The sequence below is a fragment of the Chiloscyllium plagiosum genome, unplaced genomic scaffold (assembly GCF_037043375.1).
Source record: "Chiloscyllium plagiosum isolate Xiang-an unplaced genomic scaffold, Cpla_swu_hap1 HiC_scaffold_40, whole genome shotgun sequence".
In the NCBI taxonomy this organism is placed as follows: Eukaryota; Metazoa; Chordata; class Chondrichthyes; order Orectolobiformes; family Hemiscylliidae; genus Chiloscyllium; species Chiloscyllium plagiosum.
The window spans coordinates 32669122-32692756 of record NW_028270178.1 but is presented as its reverse complement, the minus strand read 5'-3'; the positions used below and the strand labels follow the sequence as shown (position 1 = coordinate 32692756).

Here is a 23635-nt window from a genome sequence, read left to right as displayed (position 1 = left end):
GCACATATTCCTCCACAATAGTGATATACACCTGACAGAGTGATATACAACATCTCAAGCTGATATACAACTCATGGAACAGTGATATAACACTAAAGGTGACATATAACACTTGACTAAGTGATATACAACATTTGAAAACTAATTATATAGCAGCTGAGAAAGGAGAAGATCCAAGAGAGAGAGTGAATATACCCAAGATAAGATGATGGACCAAAAGGAGGACATCAGTGATCAAGAAGATTCAAGCTCTGAGTAAGTGGTAATTGGGCAAGTCAAACATTTCAAGTATACCAATGCCATTCAGTGTGTGATGTGTTACCAATATTAATAAGCAAGATGTTGCATGTTCTGCAAGATGATGTATAAAAGTCTTGTTGAGCTTGTACTTTCAAGTGAGGTTATCTTGAGCAAACTTATTTTCTGTTAAAGCACAATTCTGTGAAGATTAACTTCATTTAGATGCAGCATAGGAAAGTTTATTTTTAAACTTGTGGCCTTTTCTTTTAAAATAATTTTACAGTGTGGAGGATCCAACTGCAGGCAACTGGACCCATGACACTCCACCACAAACCACAGAGAGTGCTGGGACAATGCAAAGCCTTAATGCTGACCCTGCAGTGCCACCTTCACCCAAGCCACAGCATCTAACATTCAATGTAAGTATATGAAATAAGACAGAAATTATGTCCTTTAACCTGCAGATGGATTGTTGAACCTTGCTGCATGATCGCACAGCATTAGACATCTTCTCACTAATCCTTCTTCCAACTCATACATCCCTCCGCCCCATGTCAGCCCCCTGCCTTGCTCATTCTCTGTATGTTAGCGATGATGATGTAATATCCTTAACTCCCATCAAATCCTACTTACCCATGTTTGCTATCCTCCATTGGCTTCTGGTCCAGCATTTTAAAAAGCTCATTCTTTTCTTAAAATTCTTTCATCATCATACCCATCCCTCTCTCTGTAACTCCAGCCCTGTAATACTTCAAAATCTGCACTGTCCTTCAATTCTATGATAATCCTGTTCCCATCATTGGCACTTATATATTCAAGGAGAGATAAGCTAGAGGAGGGTGGGGGTGGGGAGAAAGTAGCATAGAGTAAGCAAATGTGGCTGTGGTAGCGAGTTTGTTTCACGACATGGTTGAAGAGCTTCAGGGCAGAGGAAATGACCTGGGAGTTGCAGTGAGAGAGGGACTCCCTGAGATTCTTGTAGAGAGAGGAGGAAAACTTCTTCAAGGCAGGTATCCTTGCAAGAGGATTCGCAGTAGGGTTAAAATCAACGAGGTAAAAACAATGCCTGCAGATGCTGGAAACCAGATTCTGGATCAGTGGTGCTGGAAGAGCACAGCAGTTCAGGCAGCATCCAAGGTGCAGCGAAATCGACGTTTCGGGCAAAAGCCCTTCATCAGGAATACAGGCAGTGAGCCTGAAGGGTGGAGAGATAAGCTAGAGGAGGGTGGGGGTGGGGAGAAAGTAGCATAGAGTAAGCAAATGTGGCTGTGGTAGTGAGTTTGTTTCACGACATGGTTGAAGAGCTTCAGGGCAGAGGAAATGACCTGGGAGTTGCTAGCTTATCTCTCTACGCTTCAAGCTCACTGCCTCTATTCCTGATGAAGGGCTTTTGCCCGAAACGTCGATTTTACTGCTCCTTGAATGCTGCCTGAGCTGCTGTGCTCTTCCAGCACCACTAATCCAGAATCTGATTTCCAGCATCTGCAGTCATTGTTTTTACCTCACTTATATATTCAACTCTCTTGATCCTAGGCATAGAGTTTCCTGTTTCAAACCTCTTCCTCTCACTCTGTGTCTCCTTTATGAAAGCTCTGTTTGATCAAACTTTTTTTTTATGTGACATGGTGATTCCTTGTTTCACCTGGGATGTTTTACCACGTTATTGCTGCTTGTTACTTTTTTACTTGTATGGCTGGTGCCCACAGAGCATGCCCTGAAATTTGTCCAACTTGGATGCTCTATGGAGTAAACAGCAAGCCGAAGTTAACAGGTATCTGCTCTAATCTTCATGTTGAGAATTCTTGACTTTTAGTTCGTTTACAGCGGGTGCTATGACAGAAAGCTGCATATTAATGAGGTGAGATCTGCAGTTAATAAGGTAGTTAGCAAGGAATAATTCCCTATAACTCACTGCTGCCGACCGAGAATGATGTCTCAATGCCTGGAACTTAGTTAAAAGATGCAATGTGTTGTTCTATGTCAAGGTAGGTCTCGCTGGACTTACCTTGTGGTTTGGTCACATTTCTGACCCCAGCAAGATTTTGCTCAACATCTTGAATAAAGTGAAATGTCTCAAGGCAGTTCATAATATCCGGTATCTAAAACAAAATTGAACAATGAGCTACATAATGAGTTCTTAGGATGAGTGACCAAAAGGTCAGTCGAAGGGCGAAGTTTTAAGGAAGAGAGTGAGTTGGAGAGTTTTATAGAGAGAATTCCAGACTGAGGGGTCCAGGTGCTGAAGGCATGGCCACCAATGGGGAAGCCATTATAATTGGGCAATGCTAAAGAGGCCTGAATTGGAGGAGCAGAGAGATCACGGAGAGTTGTAGGAGATTACAAGGATAAGGGGAGTTGTATGTGCTGGAGGAGGTTAGAGAATGGGGGAGGATTGTTAGGAATGAAGGTGGTTACTTGGTTGGAAGGTTTGATGTTAATCAGAGAGACAAAGAGGTCTGTAATAACAGTAGATGGTTGTATAGACAGGGAAAATTGAAGGATCTGGAGGATAGGGAGGAATCTAGGAGCTGAAAGAGGTTATTGAGTAAGGGTTGGGAATAGAGGAGGTTACAGGGATAATAAACTGAGGTGAGGCCACGGTGAGCTTTGAACTCAAATATGGAGAATTTTAAAATAGAGCTAGTTGTCAGTTCAGGAGGCATGACTTATTGTAAATTAGAAAACTGGGCAGTAAGTTTCTGGATTCTATCATCTTTACTGTGTTCAGTTCCCTTGCTTGCATGTCCACCTTTTGCTCAAAACTCAGTCCACAATTTTTCCCTCTGCAATTTATAAGAAAAAATTAAAAGAAAGCTCTCCAGGATAGAAAGTGCACACTGCTCATGCATCTCATCCGTCACATTCACTGTTTGTGAAAATTACCATTTCAGAGATTTCTAGGAACACAACCCCTGAAAACACAGGATTTTACAGCATTTTAAAAATGGAATCTCTTCTGTCTTCTAGCCAGTTGTTCAGGAACGCCAGGTGCAATTGGAGATGGAAACAGCAGCACCAGAACCAGTGGCAATACCAACTCCTCATTTCACCAGGATTGCACCAAGTATACCACAGCAAAATCCAAAGCAGCTAACAGTAAGATTTCTCTACCATTTATACATGTAAACTGTTAGTGACATAATTTGTAAATATACCTGTTTATTCCTTTCTCACGCTTTTAGTGATGATTTAACTTAACCCAGCTTGTATGCTATTCTCTCCATTTACCAGCAATGTCTGGTATTTTTGCATTTTTTGAGTTTAATGCTTTATTTTATTCATTCCTTTTAATAAGTGTGTCACTGACAAATCCTGGTTTGTGTTGCCAATCCTAATTTAGAACATAGAACAGTACAGCACAGAACAGGCCCTTCAGCCCACGATGTTGTGCCGACCACTGATCCTCATGTATGCACCCTCAAATTTCTGTGACCATATGCATGTCCAGTAGTCTCTCAAATGTCCCCAATGACCTTGCTTCCACAACTGCTGCTGGCAATGCATTCCATGCTCTTACAACTTTCTGTGTAAAGAACCCGCCTCTGACATCCCCTCTATACTTTCCTCCAACCAGCTTAAAATTATGACCCCTCGTGTTAGTAATTTCTGCCCTGGGAAATAGTCTCTGGCTATTGACTCTATCTATGCCTCTCATTATCTTGTATACCTCAATTAGGTCCCCTCTCCCCCTCCTTTTCTCCAATGAAAAAAGTCCGAGCTCAGTCAACCTCTCTTCATAAGATAAGCCCTCCAGTCCAGGCAGCATCCTGGTAAACCTCCTCTGAACCCTCTCCAAAGCATCCACATCTTTCCTATAATAGGGCGACCAGAACTGGATGCAGTATTCCAAGTGCGGTCTAACCAAAATTTTATAGAGCTGCAACAAGATTCACGACTCTTAAACTCAATCCCCTTGTTAATGAAAGGCAAAACACCATATGCTTTCTTAACAACCCTGTCAACTTGGGTGGCCATTTTAAGGGAACTATGTACCTGCACACCAAGATCCCTCTGTTCCTCCACACTGCCAAGAATCCTATCCTTAATCCTGTACTCAGCTTTCAAATTCGACCTTCCAAAATGCATCACCTCGCATTTATCCATCTGCCACCTCTCAGCCCATCTCAGCATCCTGTCAATGTCCCACTGTAGCCTACAACAGCCCTCTAGGCTGTCAATGACACCTCCAACCTTTGTGTCATCTGCAAACTTGCTGACCCATCCTTCAATCCCCTTATCCAAGTCATTAATAAAAATTACAAACAGTAGAGGCCCAAGGACAGAGCCCTGTGGAACACACTCACCACTGACTTCCAGGCAGAATATTTTCCTTCCACTACCACTCGCTGTCTTCTGTTGGCCAGCCAATTCTGTATCCGGACAGCTAAGTTCCCCTGTATCCCATTCCTCCTGACCTTCTGAATGAGCCTACCATGGGGAACCTTATCAAATGCCTTGCTGAAGTCCATATACACCACATCCGCAGCTCGACCTTCATCAACTTTCCTAGTCATATCCTCAAAGAACTCAATAAGATTTGTGAGGCATGACCTTCCCCTCACAAAGCCGTGTTGACTGCATTTAATCAAGCCATGCTCTTCCAGATGGTCATAAATCCTATCCCTCAGAATCCTTTCTAACACCTTGCAGACGACAGACGTGAGACTTACTGGTCTGTAATTGCCGGGGATTTCCCTATTTCCATTCCTGAAGAGAGGAATTACATTTGCCTCTCTCCAGTCCTCAGGTACGACTCCAGTGGAGAGCGAGGATGCAAAGATCTTCGCAAGTGGCGAAGCAATTACATTTCTTGTTTCCCAAAGCAGCCGAGGACAAATCTGGTCCGGGCCTGACAACTTGTCAATCTTAATGCTTGACAAAATTTTCAGCATATCAGCTTCCTCTATCTCTATCCATTCCAGCATGCACACCTGCTCTTCAAAGGTTTCATTCACTACAAAGTTCGTTTCTTTCGTAAAGACAGAAGCAAAAAACTCATTTAGGGCTTCCCCGACCTCCTCAGACTCCACACACAAGTTCCCTATGCTTTCCCTGATCGGCCCTACTCTTTCTTTGTCCATTCTCTTATTCCTCACATAAGTGTAAAATGCCTTTGTGTTCTCCCTAATCCGTTCTGCCAAGCCTTTCTCGTGCCCCCTCCTGGCTCTTTGCAGACCATTTTTGAGCTCCTTCCTTGCCTGTCTGTAATCCTCTAGAGCTGGAAATGTGTTGCTGGAAAAGCGCAGCAGGTCAGGCAGCATCCAGGGAACAGGAGAATCGACGTTTCGGGCATAAGCCCTTCTTCAGGAATGAGGAAAGTTGGTCCAGCAGGCTAAGATAAAAGGTAGGGAGGAGGGACTTGGGGGAGGGGCGTCGGAAATGTGATAGGTGGAAAGAGGTCAAGGTGAGGTTGATAGGTCAGACTGGGGTGGGGGCGGAGAGGTCGGGAAGAAGATTGCAGGTTAGGAAGGCGGTGCTGAATTTGATGGATTTGACTGAGACAGGCTGGGGGAGGGGAAATGAGGAAACTGGTGAAATCCGAGTTCATCCCTTGTGGTTGGAGGGTTCCTAGGCGGAAGATGAGGCGTTCTTCCTCCAACCGTCGTTTTGTTGTGGTCTGACGATGGAGGAGTCCAAAGACCTGCATATCCTTGGTGGAGTGGGAGGGGGAGTTGAAGTGTTGAGCTACAGGGTGGTTGGGTTGGTTGGTCCGGGTGTCCCAGAGGTGTTCTCTGAAACGCTCCGCGTTTCAGCTCTAGAGGATGTAATCTTCTAGAGCTGAGCATGACCCTAGCTTCCTCCACCTTATGTAAGCTACCTTTTTCCTTTTGACGAGAAGCTCCACCGCTCTCATCATCCAAGTTCCTTTATCTTACCATTTCTTGCCACTGAGAAGATGAGTTGTCTTGTGTTGTAGTTCCTTTTGGGGTAGGGGGGATGTGGTGGTGGTGGTGGTGGTGGTGTCAGTACATCACAGTGCTGTTCAAGAGAGAGTTCCAAGATTTTAACTATTGACAGTGAAGAAAAGACAAAATTCCAAATTCTCAGGCTTCTACATGGAAAGCAGTGTTGAATAGTCACTGAAGTCAAAATATTAACTGTTTTCTCTCCATAGATACTGCCAGACCTGCTGAATTTCTCCAGTAATTTCTATTTTTGTGTGCTTCAGACATCCAGCATTCTTATTATTTGTTTTACTTTAGTGAGATGCAGGGTTCAATTCAAGGGAAGTTTAAAAAAAAAGAGGTGTCTGGTAGCGAACAGGCAAATGGTATTCAAAGTGTGACAGGATCAATTAGAAAATATATGCAGAAGAATGAGTAGAATTAGAACCAGAGGATATATCAGTTTTAAAAAAAATTAAGCCCAAGGTTCTTTCCCTGATGAATTTTTAACAAGATGGATGCGTTGACAGCAGAAATAAAACTGTGACTGTGACTTGTTAGCTACAATGGAAACAAGGTGACTGTGACTGGGATAAAAGCAAAATGAAAAGTGGAAAGCTCTGAAGGTGAGTCATGCTAAACTCAAAATATTAACTCTGTTTCTCCCTCTACAAATGCTGCCAAACCTGAGTTTTTCCAGTGTTCTCTTTTTTTTCAAGACTGAGAACTCTTTTCATGGGTATTCGATATTCTGGAAGATTAGGCAAAAAGAAAAAAAATTGGGGTAGCTTTGTTAATAAAGGACAGCATCAGTGCAGTGATAAGTAGATCATGATAAGGAATCAGTTTGAGTGGAAATAAGGAATAGTAAGTGAGAGATGTTATGGGTGGGAGATGTCTATATATTTCTAAAGAGTTATCTCACTAAAACAATGCGTACTTTGAGAAATAATGGAGGCAAATTACAATTGTTGTGGCTGATTCTAATGGGCACATTGACTGACCAGCCAAATCAGATGAGAAGGGTAATGTAGAGCAGTGCAGAACCTACATGGGAACAGGCAATTTTAGATCTAGTAAGATTAAGAAGAGATCTCATCGACATTGCCGGGGTTAGCAATCACAGCATGATAGAGTTTCAAATTCAGTCTTTGGAAGAGTAGATTGGGTACCAAACCAGTGTCCTCAACTTGAATTAGAGCAGGTAAGAGGTGTTTGGAAAGAATTGTCTAAAGCAGGCTTAGAAAATATAAGGCAAAAGTCAATGGATGAGCAGTAGCAAACATAGATTTAAGCAGATATCTCATAACAACGTACAGCAGAAGTATTCTGGTCAAAAAGAAGGATTCTATGGAAGGATGAACCACCTGTTGTTGACAAAAGCAGTCAAAGAGTGTATCTAACTAAAAACATGCAAAGGATATAGAGCAGCAAAAACTAGAGATAGACCAGAAGATTGGGAATTTATTTACAAATCAGCTAATTAAGGAGAAAATTTATGAAAACAAAGTGTCAAATATAAAAACAAACAGCAAGAACTTATTTATGTAAATAGAGAGAGAAGTATGTGTGGGACCTTTGGGGATGCAATTGGGGAACAGGGAAAGGCAAACTATTGAAACCAACATTTTGCATTGGTATTCATGGTAGAAGACATTATTAACATTCTAATATTAATAAACAAGGTGCTAATGAGAAGGAAGATATTGTATAAATATAATATAATACAAAGATATAATTTGAAAGAAATGGCTTCAGAGATAGTGGAGGCATTGGTTTAAATATTCCAGAACTCGCTCAATTCTTGGAGGTTGCCAGTGGATTGAGAAACCTTTAATGTGATCAAGACAGAAAACAGGAAACTATATCCCAATTAGTCTATGTGACTTCAACTTTGAACTGGTGCTGCAGATAGCTCTAGAAAGAAGCTATGGTATGTCTGCTTAAATGTATTTAGCTTGAAGTAGCCTCATCAGCATTTTACCCCAACACATACCTGTCATTGGAAAAATGCTCGAGTCCATTTTTAAGGAAGAAATTGCAGAATGTTTAGAAAAGCTTAACATAATTAAACAGAATCATTATAGTTTTGTGAAAGGGAAAGCACATTTAACAAATTTCCTGGAGTTCTTTGAGAATGCGACAAGCATATTTGGTAAATAGTAGATTAGTTTATTTACATTTCTGCAAGTCATTTGATAAGATGCCACATAAAAGGTTATTGCACAATACAGGAGCTCAGGGTACTGGGGAAAATATATTAGCATGGTTTGGTTAACACTCAGAAGACAGAGTTAGGACTGAGGTGTCTTTTTCAGGTTTGAAAGAGGTAACTAGATTAGATTCCCTACAGTGTGGAAACAGGCCCTTCAGCCCAACAAGTCCACACCGACCCTCTGAAGAGCAATCCACCCAGACCCATTCCCCTACATTTACTGCTTCACCTAACACTACTGGCAATTTAGCATGGCTGATCCACCTAACCTGCACATTTTAGGACTGTGGGAGGAAACCAGAGCACCCAGAGGAAACCCACGCAGACACAGGGTGAATGTGCAAACTCTACACAGACAGTTGCCTGAGGCGGGAATTGAACCAGGGTCTCTGGTGCAGTGAGGCAGCAGTGCTAACCACTGTGCCACCGTGCCGCCCACTAGTGGAGTACCACGAAGATGTTCTTAAGGCCTCAATTATTTATTATCTATATTAATGCGGAGGAGGTAGAGTGTAATGTTTCCAAATTTGCTGACTACATAAAAATAGGTCAGAAGGCATGATGTTTGGAGACAATAAGATATCTCCAGTGGAATACAAATAGGTTGTGCGAGTGGCTAAAACTTGGCTAATGAACTTCAATGTAAGAAAGTGTGAGGTCATGCACTTTTTTTATGAAGAATTGTTATGACCCCAGCTACTGATATTCCTGGACAATTTAGATCCCAGACAGGAGCTTGGCATGACAGATCATATTTTGATCTGTTTAGGTTTTAGTGAAGTGGTATCTCACTGAATCATAAACATGCAATGCAGCAGATTTTGTTTTAACAAGAAAATAAGTTTATTAACTAAAGAAATAAGATAAGATTGAATGAACCAAACAATAATACAGATAATACAATACAAATTCAAAGATTTTTAAATACACAGAAAATGTAAAATTATTAAAACCAACATTTTTCCAGATCATTTAGCTCAGTGGTTAGCATGGTTGCCTCACAGCACCAGAGACCTGGGTTTGATTCCAGACTCTGGTGACTGCCAGTTTGGAGTCTGCAAGTTCTTCATGAGTGTGCAAGGGTTTCTGCCAGTACTCTGATTTCCTCTCACAATCCAAAGATGTGGAAGTTAGGGTGGATTGGCCAGGCTAAATTGCCCATAGCATTTGGGAATGTGTAGGGCAGGTGCATTAGTCATGGGAAATATGGAGTAATGGGGTAGAGGAATGGATCTGGGTGGAATACTCTTCGGAGGGTTGGTGTGAACTTTTGTTGGGCTGAATCGCATGTTTCCATGCCGTAGCAGTTCTATGATGATTCTAAATTGAAAAGTAACAAAATTAGCTTTTGTGTAGTACCCATAACACGTTCTTGTTGATACAGTACCCAAAACATCACTTGTACAATACCCGCATCTGAGTCCCTGTATCTAACAGCTCAGGTTTAAATTAGATTAGATTAGATTAGATTACAGTGTGGAAACAGGCCCTTCGGCCCAACAAGTCCACACCGACCCGCCAAAGCGAAACCCACCCATACCCCTACATTTACCCATTACCTAACACTACGGGCAATTTAGTATGGCCAATTCACCTGACCCTGCACATCTTTGGACTGTGGGAGGAAACCGGAGCACCCAGAGGAAACCCACGCAGACACGGGGAGAACGTGCAAACTCCACACAGTCAGTCGCCTGAGTCGGGAATTGAACCCGGGTCTCTGGCGCTGCGAGGCAGCAGTGCTAACCACTGTGCCACCGTGACTTGTGACTTGAACATTTAGACTCAAACGGCAGGTACAGATAGTTCTATAATGCTGTAGTTGTGTTCCAGTGAAACCTCACTTAATAGCAAATCGTTTATTGAAATAATTCGGCCTATGGGAAAAGTGGGGTTGGGGCAGAACAGCAAACAAAACCACTCGTGTTCGTCAAAAATCATGCAAAAGTCTAATGCAAAATATAGTACGGCCTGAATTAAGGTTTAACAAAAGTAAATTTAATTCAGTGCATCTTAAAATGTAGGTAAGCTGCTCTCTGTATAGTACCTCTTGCAGAAAGCTGCTCTGTGGGCAGCTGACATCGGCACATGCGCTGAATGGCACAAAGACTGACATCAGGCATGTGCAGAATGGTGCAGAGACTTTGGCATGAACATCGGCGCATGTGCAGAATGAAGCACGCGCACCGATCCCCGCTGGAATAGTGCTATTGCCGTTGGAGGTAAGCATTCTCCAAAATACCGTTCCCTAATTCTTCAGCCACATTATTGCCAAATTGCGCTGCCAAAATGCACATTATCCCAGAATTACCTGTAACTTCTTCCTGGAGCTATCATACACCTGCTTAAACACACTCAGCTTGAAGTATGCCCACCAGGGTTTTATCCTAACTCTTCATTCTAAGATAACCTCATTCACTATATATCCTTTCTTTCTCAGGAGTACTGATCTATACAACTATCCTATTCCAAGGACTGCTCAACACTCAGTCCAAAAGTGAAACTAAAAGTCACCCTTTCTAAGCTATTTCCCTTAAACATAAGTTTAGAAATGTCAAGTCCCAGAAGTCTCTGACAAATGTTGACACCCTATTATTTATCCTGCTGATCACTCCATTAGTAGTGCCATTCATCCCAAGGCCAGGCTTCAAAACTATATTAAACAAAATCAGAATGACTCCAAAAATGATTCAACTGCAGACACACTGAAAACCCACTGGTTTCCAACTCAAAAACCAGAAACCCAAACTCCCCACAAATGATCTTAAAAAGAAAAACACACAGTTTACATCACTGAATCAAAAAGCAAACTATTATTTAAATGGAAAGAGAGTCCAAAAATATGTAATCTGAGGGGATCTAGTGTGCAGGAAACACAAAATATTAGCATGCAAGTGCAGCAAGTCATTAAGAAGGCAAATGAAATTTGGCTTTTGTTGTTGGGGTTTGAAATTTAAAAATAGTCAAGTCTGGTTACAGTTTTACAGGGGTGGGTGATACTGTATTGTGTACAGTTTTGGTCCTGGTATTTAATAAAGGGTGCACTGGCATTGGAGGCAGCTCAAAAGAGAGACTTACTGGACTCATTCCTTGGATGAAGGTACTGACCTATCAAGAACAGCTAAACAGCGGAGCATTTTATTCATCTGATTTTACAACAATGAGGCGGCTACTCCTGAACTGAGACACCCGGGTTCAAGTTCCACCTGCTCCAGAGGTGTGTAATACCATCTCTGAACAAGTTAGGTTAGAAAAAATAGATTAATTTTAAAAAACTATAAGAATTAGGCAAGGGCTGCTATAATACATTGGTAGTGTGCCTACCTTTGAGCCAGAAGGCCTGGGTCAAGTCCCACCTGTTCCAGAGGTGTGTAATAACATCTTTTAATAGTTTAGAAATGCAAGGTGCTGCATTTTGGCAGAGCAAATCTTAGCAGGACTTATACACTTAATGGTGAGGTTGCTGAACAAAGAGACCTTGGAGTGCAGGTTCGTAGCTCCTTGAAAGTGGAGTCACAGGTAGATAGGATAGTGAAGGCAGCGTTTGGTATGCTTTCCTTTATTGGTCAGAGTATTGAGTACAGGAGTTGGGAGGTCATGTTGCGGCTGTACAGGACATTGCTTAGGCCACTGTTGGAATATTGCTTACAATTCTGGTCTCCTTCCTATCGGATGGATGTTGTGAAACCTGAAAGAGTTCAGTAAAGATTTACAGGGATGTTGCCAGGGTTGGAGGGTTTGAGGTATAGGGAGAGGCTGAACAGGCTGGGGCTGTTTTCCCTGGAGCATCGGAGGCTGAGGGGTGACCTTATAGAGGTTTATAAAATCATTAGGGGCATGGATAGGATAAATAGACAAAGTCTTTTCCCTGGGGTGGGGGAGTCCAGAAGTAGAGGGCATAGGTTTAGGGTGAGAGAGGAAAGATATAAAAGGGACCTAAGGGGCAACTTTTTCACACAGAGGGTGGTGCGTGTATGGAATAAGCTACCAGAGGATGTGGTGGAGGCTGGTACAATTGCAAAATTTAGAAGGTATCTGGATGGGTATATGAATAGGAAGGATTAAGAGGGATATGGGTCAAGTGCTGACAAATGGGACTAGATTAGGTTGGGATATCTGGTCGGCATGGATGAGTTGTGATTCATTCTTTAATTGTTTTGATATTTTTCTTTCACTTCCTATTCCTTTCACTACCATAAGTACATTTTTTCACGAGTATCATCCCTGTCATAATACCTCTGTAACGTGAACATGACACACCCACTGATAGATTTTACTGTCTGGAGTATTCACTAAAAATCTGCATCGTAGATTTCTTTTTGATTTGATAAGATCCAGTGAACCTTGCTTTAATAGCTCTGAGGAGATATGTAACAGCACCAACACCTTGTGTCCAGCATTTTAGCCTTTTTTATTTGCGCTAGTTTTTCATTAGTTAAAGGTTGCTTCACAAACACTTCAGCCAATTCACATGCATTTGTCAGTTTCTCCATGAAGCTTGAAAAATAGGCTGGAAGTATAACTTCTGAGCTTTGGTTAATCAATTTTTCTTTAATCAATTTAAGTGGTTCACTCGTCTCGTGTCCATATGTGTGTTCAAAAGGTCTAAATCCTGTGGACTAATTAGGAACATGCCTAATGGCAATCAGAAACAAACAAATTCTTTTATCCCAATCATTAGGGTATTCTTGACCGTAGACTATATTCATGATCTTCAAAGTTTGGTGATATGTAAATGATGTAAACTTTTATTCTCAAAACTAGTTGTCATTTATGGGAGAAAGTGAGGTCTGCAGATGCTGGAGATCAGAGCTGAAAATGTGTTGCTGGAACAGCGCAGCAGGTCAGGCAGCATCCAGGGAACAGGAGAATCGACGTTTCGGGCATAAGCCCTTCTTCAGGAATGAGGAAAGTGTGTCCAGCAGGCTAAGATAAAAGGTAGGGAGGAGGGACTTGGGGGAGGGGTGTTGGAAATGCGATAGGTGGAAAGAGGTCAAGGTGAGAGTGATAGGTCAGACTGGGGTGGGGGCGGAGAGGTAAGGAAGAAGATTGCAGGTTAGGAAGGCGGTGCTGAGTTCGAGGGATTTGACTGAGACAAGGTAGGGGGAGGGGAAATGAGGAAACTGGTGAAATCCGAGTTCATCCCTTGTGGTTGGAGGGTTCCTAGGCGGAAGATGAGGCGTTCTTCCTCCAACCGTCGTGTTGTTGTGGTCTGGCGATGGAGGAGTCCAAAGACCTGCATATCCTTGGTGGAGTGGGAGGGGGAGTTGAAGTGTTGAGCCACAGGGTGGTCCAGGTGTCCCAGAGGTGTTCTCTGAAACGCTCTGCAAGTAGGCGGCCTGTCTCCCCAATATAGAGGAGGCCACATCGGGTGCAGAGGATGCAATAGATGATATGTGTGGAGGTGCAGGTGAATTTGTGTCGGATATGGAAGTTTCCTTTGGGGCCTTGGAGGGAGGTGAGGGGGGAGGTGTGGGCGCAAGTCTTGCACCTCCTGCGGTTGCAGGGGAAGGTGCCGGGAGTGGAAGTTGGGTTGGTGGGGGGTGTGGATCTGACTAGGGAGTCACGGAGGGAGTGGTCTTTACGGAACACTGATAGGGGAGGGGAGGGAAATATATCCTTGGTGGTGGGGTCTGTTTGGAGGTGGCGGAAATGATGGCAGATGATGCGCTGTACATGGAGATTGGTGGGGTGGTAGGTGAGGACCAGTGGGGTTCTGTCCTGGTGGCGGTTGGAGGGGCGGGGCTCAAGGGCGGAGGAGCAGGAAGTGGAGGAGATGCGGTGGAGGGCATCGTCGACCATGTCGAGGGGGTAATTGCGGTCCTTGAAGAAGGAGGCCATCTGGGTTGTACCAACCAACCCAACCACCCTGTGGCTCAACACTTCAACTCCCCCTCCCACTCCACCAAGGATATGCAGGTCTTTGGACTCTTCCATCGCCAGACCACAACAACACGACGGTTGGAGGAAATGCGCCTCATCTTCCGCCTAGGAACCCTCCAACCACAAGGGATGAACTCGGATTTCACCAGTTTCCTCATTTCCCCTCCCCCCACCTTGTCTCAGTCAAATCCCTCAAACTCAGCACTGCCTTCCTAACCTGCAATCTTCTTCCTTACCTCTCCGCCCTCACCCCAGTCTGACCTATCACCCTCACCTTGACCTCTTTCCACCTATCACATTTCCGATGCCCCTCCCCCAAGTCCCTCCTCCCTACCTTTTATCTTAGCCTGCTGGACACACTTTCCTCATTCCTGAAGAAGGGCTTATGCCCGAAACGTCGATTCTCCTGTTCCCTGGATGCTGCCTGACCTGCTGCGCTTTTCCAGCAACACATTTTCAGCTCGTTGTCATTTATTTCAATATTAAATTTTAAACTTTATCTGATTCCATTTCTTGTAAAACAAAAAGAACAATGTTGTCTCCTATCACTTTTGTAGTAATACTTCCTGAAGGTACTGCATCAGGGAATTTTGAAGAACGTATCTGATAATCATCTCAGTTTCATTCCATGTGCCTGAGATCTCGTTACAACAGAGGAAATAAACCAGAATATTCCTCTTGTAACATTTCCGTTTCTTTCATCTCACTGATTGTACCACCAAGCAGCATTTTCTGTTTTTATTTCAGATTTCCAACATCCTCAGTATTTTGCTTTTATCCTTGCAATGTCACAACTAGAATGAGCTAAGTTGCAGTGAGAAATGAAAAGGCTCAAGTTAGAAGAAAAAGAATTGAGGGAAGGGTTGGGGGAGGGGAGAAAAGCAGAGAGTAATGAAAAGGGACATAGAGTTCAGAACAATTGAATTAGAAAGGGAGGAAAAAGACAAACAGAAGAGATTAATTAAAACAACTTGAACTCCAAAGAGATAGAGAGCTCAGGCAATAAATTGCCTGAAGATAAGCTGAAAGTAAAGATAGAAAGAGGAGGTACTAACTCAGAATGCCTCTGATTCCAAGCAAGGATTTAACTGAACTAAGAATTAATTCAGCTAAACCATTATGCTTAGTGCCTAAAGCTACTTAGGAGGGAGTTGGAAGGTACTTTATCTTATTTGAGAAGATAGCTGAATGGATGAAGTGACCAAATGAAGTTTGGATCTGAATATTGCAAAGTACTATGACTATGCCAGGATCAAGGACATTAAATTAGATTAGATTACTTACAGTGTGGAAACAGGCCCTTTGGCCCAACAAGTCCACACCGACCCTCCGAAGAGCAACCCACCCAGACCCATTCCCCTACACCTAACACTACGGGCAATTTAGCGTAGCCAATTCACCTGACCTGCAGATTTTTGGACTGTGGGAGGAAACCGGAGCACCCAGAGGAAACCCACGCAGACACGGGGAGAATGTGCAAACTCCACACAGTTGCCTGAGGCGGGAATTGAACCCGGGTCTCTGGCGCTGTGAGGCAGCAGTGCTAACCACTGTGCCACTGTGCTACCCCTCTCGGAGCAGTTGTAGCAAATTCTCAAAGGGGAGTACGAGCAGCTGGACGTCATTGCATACATTGGTACCAACGACACAGGTAGAAAAAGGATGAAGTTCTGAATATAGGGAGCTAGGCAGGATGTTGAAAAGCAGGACCATAAGGAGTACTCCTGGTGCCATGTGCAAGTCGGAATAGGAATAGGAGGAAAGGACAAATGAATGCATAACTAAGCAGCTGACGCAGGGGGCAGGGATTCAGATTTTTGGATCATTGGGATCTCTTCTGGGGCAGAGATGACCTGTACAAGAGGGACAGGTTGCACCTGAACTGGAGTATAGCAATATCCTGGCAAAAAGAATAACTAGACCTATTTGGGAGGAGTTAAATGAGTCTGGCGGAGGGATGGCACCCTAAATGGTAGTGAACCATGAGAGAAGGCTGAGGCTGGTGCACATGTTAAAGACAGCAAGTTAAATAAACAAGGCAAGCAAAAGCACTGTAGTGAACGAGGGAAGGCTGATGAATTAAAGTGCATTTAATTCAATGCAAGTGGCCTGACGGGGTAGGAAAATGAACTCAGCATGGATGGGAACATGATATCATCACAATTACAGAAACATGGCACCAAGAAAATCCCTTGAGCAGTAAAGGGGATGTAGGAGTACACTTAAGAGGGAAATCAGGAAGGCAAAAAGGGGACATGAGATGGTTTTGGCAGATAAGGTTAAGGAGACTCCAAAGAGATTCTACAAATATATTAAGGTCAAAAGGGGGGTGCGGGTGAAACGGCATTAGGACTGCCAGTGCCGAACACAAGACTCCTCTGAAAGAGAGAGACAATTTACTTCAGGTGATGGAGCGTGATGCTGAAATCATGGAAATGACTCTGTGTAGGTAAGAGGTATGGTCCTGCGAGGTCAGGTCCCATGATGTACAAAGTTCAGATCGGTGAGACGGTCCTGAGCAAACATGTGGACCACGTAAAAGCTACAAACTTGCAAATGAGGCAGGAGGAACATATAGTCTGCCCCTCGGAACAGCTGGAAAGGCTGTTGGAACCCATGGGTTCTCCCCCTCCGTCTACCATTGGAAGGAATGTATGGTATTTTGAGAGAGTTCAAGAATATTGGCCTCGCCAAAAGCGGTAGAACAATTAGTAGAAAATGGAGTTGAGTAGAAGGTCCTCTCCTGTTCTATTGCTTCTATTCGAAAATGCTCATGTCCCAAATCCTTTCTTCAAGATTAGTGCCAAACCTAATAGAAGGATGATTGATGTGTTTTTTTCAACAGAATCTGTCCATCCCCACTCCAGCTGAAGGGAGAAAGGTTGAAGAGAAAACTCATCATATGCTGAATGAAGCTACAAAAATCCCAGTGGCGGTACAGGTTAACTCCACAATGTCTGCAGCCTCATCTGAGATATGGATTCTCAGGAGAGAACTTAAAGCTTTAGGAGTAAACATCTCATTTTTCTCCTTCATAAATGTGAAACTGTAGCAATCCCTGCCATGCATTTGCCCTTTTTTGTGCTCAAAGTATGAACTTTATGAGGGGTTGTTAAAGAACTATTTGTTCCTGGACATTGGTTTGATCGATCTTGAACTTAATTAAAATATCCAGTTTACATTCATAGAATTATAAAATCCTTATAGTGTGGAAGCAGGCCATTTGGTCCATTGAATCCACACCCCTTCAAAGAGCATCCCAACCAGACCCGTCCCTGTAACCCCGTGTTTCCCATGGCTAATCTCCCTACCCTGCACATCCCAGGACATTATGGGCAACTTAGCACAGCCAATCCAGCTAACTTGTATACTTTTGACCTGCGGGAGGAGACCGGAGCAAATGGAGGAAACCCACGCAGAATGTGCAAACTACAGTCACCCAAGGCTAAAATCGAGCCAGGTTCCTGGTGTGTGAGGCAGCAGTGCTCACCACCGAGCCACCATGCCACCCATTCATTTAAATTTAATTTGTTCAGCTAGGATTACTAAAAGTTTGTCTTATTTCAAGCATTAGGTGATTCAAAAGTACAGCAAAGTGCGAGAAGCAAAGTGATAGTCTCCTGGTGAAAAAGGACAGTTTGATAGGGTGTGCGAACTTGTGGCAGATGAAATTCAACATGGTGAAATAATTAGTTATGGTAGCAAGAACAAGGGGAGGCAACATCAAATCTTAGAATCGTACAGAAGAGGCTCTTTGGCCCTTCAAGTCTGCATCAACAAAACTACTCTAAATCTACACTAGTCCCACTTCGCAGCAATTGGCCCATAGCTTTGAAAGTTATGATATGTCAAGTGCTCATCAAAGTACTTTTTAAAGGTTTGTAAGACTTCCTACATTCCAGTTTCCCACCAGCCTCTGAATGAAAATATACCACCTCAAATTCCATCCTAAATCTCTTAAGCTTTTCACCTTAAAATTTTGCCTTTTTGTTATTGACCCTTCAAATAAGAGAAACAGCTATTTTCTAACCATCCTGTCCATCCTCCCCTATAATATTATAAACCTCAATGAGGTCCCCTCTTAGCCTTCTCTATTCTAGAGAAAATAGTCCAAGCTTATCCTGCCTTTCTTCATAGGTAAACTGCTCCATCACAGATAATATTCTGATGAGTCTCCTTGGCATCTCCACTAGTGCAATCACATCCTTCCTAAAGCGTGGTGACCAGAAGTGCACACAGTACTCCAGTTGCAGCTGAACAAAAGTTTATGCAAATCCATCATAACCTCCTTGCTCTTATAATATGTCACAACTGATAAAGGCAAGTTTCCCATATGCCTTTTTAACTACTGTATTAACCTACCCTACTATCTTCAGGGATCTGTGGATAAATACCCCAAGATTCCTTTCAGCTTCCAGGTGTCCTGTTATTAATTGAGAACTCCCTTGTCTTGTTACTTCTTTCAAATTGCAGCACCTCACACCCATCAGGGTTAAACTCCATTTGACCAATCCGCCTGTGTCTTCCAGTAACCTAAGAAGTTCTTCCTCACTGTCAACCACCTAGCCAATCTGTATATCAACAGCAAACATACTTATCATTCACCCCACATATTCTTCTATATTGTTTACATATTACAAACAATAAGGGCCTGACCCCTGTGGTATGACAATGGATCTTGGCCTCCAGTCACACAAACAACCTTCCACCATCCAACTTACCAAGTTATTCTGGATCCCATCTGCTTTTACCTGTTTTATCAGTCTCCCATATGGGTCCTTGACAAAAGCTTTACTGAAAACCACATAAACTACTTCATCAACTGCACTATTCATCTGCACACCCAGTTACCTCCTTGAAAAATTCAATCAAACTTGTTCATTATGATCTCCATCTGACAAAGGATTTGCTGACAGTCCATTTTACTGAATTCTGTACTGACATCCTCTTTTTCCAAAGTGCAGACTAATATGTTGTTTAACACACAGCCAATGCCATCCAGCTCCACATGCAGATTTCCCTCTCAGTTCCGAACAGGCTCTACTCTCTTCTTGGTTATCCTCTTCGCCAAGATATACTTACACAATATCTTTGGATTTTCCCTAATCTTACAGAATAGTACTTTTTCATGACCCGTCTTTGCTCTCCTAATTGCTTTCTTAAATTCTCTGCCTCCCCATATTTTCCACATTGCACTAAGGCCTCATTAATTTGCTCCTTTTGTAATTGTTAATAACCTCTTCAAAGGGTACAGTTCTAAAGGGGCTGCAGGAGTACAGGAGCCTGAGTGCATAAACCATTGAAGGTGGTACAAAAAGCTGAGAGAACAGTTAATTCTGTTCTTGGGCTTTAACAATAGAGGCATAGAGTCAAAAAGCAAGAAAGTTATGACAAACACTGGTTCAGTTTCAGGCATTGACACCAATTCCAGGAAACATAATTTGAGGAGGCTGTAAAGGCTTTAGGGAAGATGCAGAAAAGGTTCACAAAAAAATGATTGCAAGAATTTGGACCATCTGGGATCTATCTATGAAGACAGCTTGGAGAAGCTACTACTGTTCTCTTTGGGGGTGAGAAGGTTGAGAGGAGATTTGATAGAGGTATTCAAAATTAGAAGGGGTGTGGGCAGAGTATAGTAAGTAATTAATTCTCAACCACAAGGGATCTTAGTGAGAGGGGCAAGTGGTTAAAAAGATTGAGCAGTGATAGTCTGCACTAAGGAGGAGGTAAGCCAGGGAGACAAACCTCCATGAATTACCGCAGAAATTAAAACACATTGTCGCCATCTAGTTTGCTGAGAAAGATGATCCCCATGGAATAGAGAGGGAGAAACTGTTCCTGTTGGCAGAAGGATTGAAAACTAGAGTTCACCAATTGAAGGTCATTGAGAAGAAAAAAAGCAGTTTGAACAAATATGTTTTGTGCAGCCAGTGGTTAGGATCTGGAAGCCCTGCCTGGAGGCAGACACAGATGTTTCTTTCAAAATGGAATTCGAGAATCACACGAGAACAAAATCTGTGGAGCCACAGGGAAAAGACAGACAATTGGGACTCGATGAATTGCTCTTGCAAACAGCTGGCGTACACAGAAATGTCTAATGTTCTCCTTCTGTGCTGTAACTATTCTGTGTTTCATCAAAAGTTTTGTGGAACTTTAAATTCTGTTTCCTGTTTTTTTTGGCCTTGTGGAACTGATTCATTCTTGCTAGGCATGTGAATAATAAAAACACATGGGACAGGCAAACATTGAGGAAGTGATTTGAAATTTTCGATTCACATATTTTAAACCAACTTGTTCAGACATGTTATGACACACCGCTGGAGCAGGTGGGACCAGAGCCCAGGCCTTCTAGCCTAGAGCTAAGGACACTACTACTACACCACAAAAGCCCAGAACTTTGGATTCATCCACTCCTCATCATTCAAGATTCAGCTTTTTAATACTTCCAAATGTTCTAATAGTAGGAGGAGCACTCCATTAATAATATTGGTAGAATTTTACAACATGAAAAGAGGTCCTTCAGCATTATATCTGCACCAGTCATCAGGCACCTATCTTTTCTAGCAAACATTTTCCATAACTTGGCCCTTGTATTTTGTGTGTTTCAAGTGATCATCTAAATACTTCTTAGGTGTTTCAAAGACCTCTACCCACTCTTTCAGGCAGTGAGTTCTAGATACCCACCACCATCTCGGTGGAAAAACATTTCCTTAAATCTCCTCTAACTTTCTTGTTCCTTCCATTAAATCTGTGAGAGCTAGTTACTGATTTCTCTACTAAAGGGAGGAGTTTACTCCTGCCCTCCCTCTCTACGCCCATCATAATTTTGCACATATAATGAGAAAAGAAAACATCCGCAGCCTATCTAATCTCTCTTTGCTTTGACCAGCTTTTTTGGAAACACATGTAACATTATTCTTTTTCATCCATTTTACATGGAAATAAAAATCAAGGCTAGCATATAAAGGAGAAGCAATTCATCAAGAGCTCATATGGTACTGTTAGCAAGCACTAATTTCTGCCCCAGAGCAGTTAAATTTAGATAAATGCGAAGTGCTGCATTTTTGAAAAAAGCAAATCAGAGCAGGACTTATACACTTAATGCTAAGGTCATGGGGAGTATAAGTATAAAGAAACCTCGGAGTGCAGGTTCACAGTTCCTTGAAAGTAGAATTGCAGGTAGATAGGATAGTGAAGAAGGCATTTGGTATGCTTTTCTTTATTGGTCAGATCTCAGGGAGGTCATGCTGTGGCTGTACATCATTGGTTAGGCCACTGCTGGAATATTGTGTGCAATTCTGGACTCCCTCCTATTGGAAGGATGTTGTGAAACTTGAAAGGGTTCAGAAAAGATTTACAAGGATGTTGGCAGGATTGGAGGATTTGAGCTACAGGGAGAGGCCAAACAGGCTAGGGCTGTTTTCCCTGGAATGTTGGAGGCTGAGGGGTGACCTTATAAAGGTTTATAAAATTATGAAAGGCCTGGATTGGATGAATAGACAAGGGAGAGTCCCGAACTAGACGGCATAGGTTTAGGGTGAGAGGGGAAGGATATAAAAGGGACCTAAGGGGCAACTTTTTCACACAGAGGGTGATGCGTATATGGAATGAGCTGCCAGAGGAAGTTGTGGAGGCTGGTATAATAACAACATTTAAAAGACATCTGGATGGGTATATGAATAGGAAGGGTTTGGAGGGACATGGGCCAAGTGCTGGCAAATGGAAGTAGATTAGTTTAGGATACCCGGTCAGCATGGACGAGTTGGACCGAAGGTCTGTTTCCGTGCTGTACATCTCTATGACTCTACAAGCACCAGCAGAGCAAGCTTGTATCAATTCCAACTTACAACCATCTATTAAAGTTCTTTCCAAATAGCTTATGGCCTTTGTTACTCTTTTTATTTTTATCTCGGCAGTTGTGGGGTAGGGGGGGGGAGGGGGGTGGTGAAATAAAATTATTTATCTGTTTTCTCTTCACTTTAGGTCACACAGATATTGGTTGGCATTATCCAGCTTATCTTTGGCATCCCTCTATCTGTTTCTATGGTCTATTCCGTTGCGGGAAGGGCTGGCGTGGCTTTTTGGACTGGAATTTGGGTCAGTTTCACTTGGTTATATTGTGGCAGTCTTATGTGATGAAGGTAACAAAGGCTTGTTATGCACCACAACAAATTGCTGCCCTCACAGTGAGGGCTAATCAAAATTTTGTAAGAGGGAGAGAGGACTCCTGATAAAATTGGGGACAGTTTACAAATTAAAAATTAGAAAGATGCTCCTTTTCATAACAGGTGTCAAAACTTTGTTATTCTTGCCCACAAAAGCAACGGATGGCAGCTTAATGAATAATGCTAACCCAGTAGCACTTAATGTGTTTTCAAGACATGGGCAGCATGACATTTCGGGTTGAAAGTAGTTGGGTAGAATTAAGAGAGAATCAGCCAGAATTTTGTTGAATGGTAAACCAAGTGTGAAGGCTTGAATGGCCAACTCCTGTTCCTATCTACTGCACACCCTTGTGAGGTGAGATTGCATGCCAGAAATTTGGGTATTGCTGGGTAGCCACTGGAGAGATGGATGATGAGTCAAGATAGGCTGACCACCCAGTCTGAACTCCAGCCATGCCAACTCCTGTACATCTCATGGAAAAGTGTGTGTTTGGAGCTCCTGTTGTGCTGAGCATAACTTAACCCTGAAATTCCTCAAGGGTTTGCACTGATTCAGATAAATTGCCCAGGAAAACCCGAGGAGACGAGTGAGGCTTCTACCTTCTTATTTGGGTTTTGCTAAATTGTGGGGTTGAGATTTCGCTGTGTGTGATTTGTAATGCATCCATTGATGCTTTAATGCAAAATATAGGAGGAGCACAGGAAGAATTTGCAATCATTATTGCATGTTAGCTCCAACAGGTTTCTGGGTAGCTTTGAAGTAACTTGAACCCCGTTGTAACATTTGTCATCTGACTGATTTCTTTTCCAGTATATTATTTCAGGGTCCTTCACCGTTGAGCTGAAGAGGAGACCGACCAGATTTATTGTAAGTAGCCCGGAGTTTATGTTGAAAGTTGAAGTTATAAATAAGCATGTCAAGATGCTGATTCTATGAGGCGCCGGTATGCCTAATTTACAACAAATTAAAATCAAATTACGAAATAAGCATAGAGTCATAGAGATGCACAGCACAGAAACAGACCCTTCGCTCCAACTCATCCATGCTGACCAGATATCCTAACCTAATCTACTCCCATTTGCCAGCACTTGGCCCATAACCCTCTTAAATCCTTCCTATTCATATACCCATCCAAATGCCTCTTAAATGTTGCAATTGTACCAGCCTCCACCACTTCCTCTGGCAGCTCATTCCATACACGCACCACCCTCTGGGTGAAAAAATTGCCCCTTTTATATCTTTCCCC

At 42.8% G+C, this 23635-nt stretch overlaps 1 protein-coding gene across 1 annotated transcript; it reads left to right on the top strand.

The window, feature by feature from the left end:
- The first annotated feature begins 205 nt into the window (after window positions 1-205).
- Window positions 206-23325, top strand: LOC148138447 (uncharacterized). Its single transcript, XM_087981719.1, has 6 exons — window positions 206-255; window positions 524-659; window positions 3208-3336; window positions 17069-17233; window positions 22207-22320; window positions 23200-23325. The coding sequence occupies exons 1-6, from the start codon at window positions 206-208 to the stop codon at window positions 23323-23325; spliced, it is 720 nt and encodes a 239-aa protein (XP_087837845.1).
- Window positions 23326-23635: the final 310 nt, after the last annotated feature.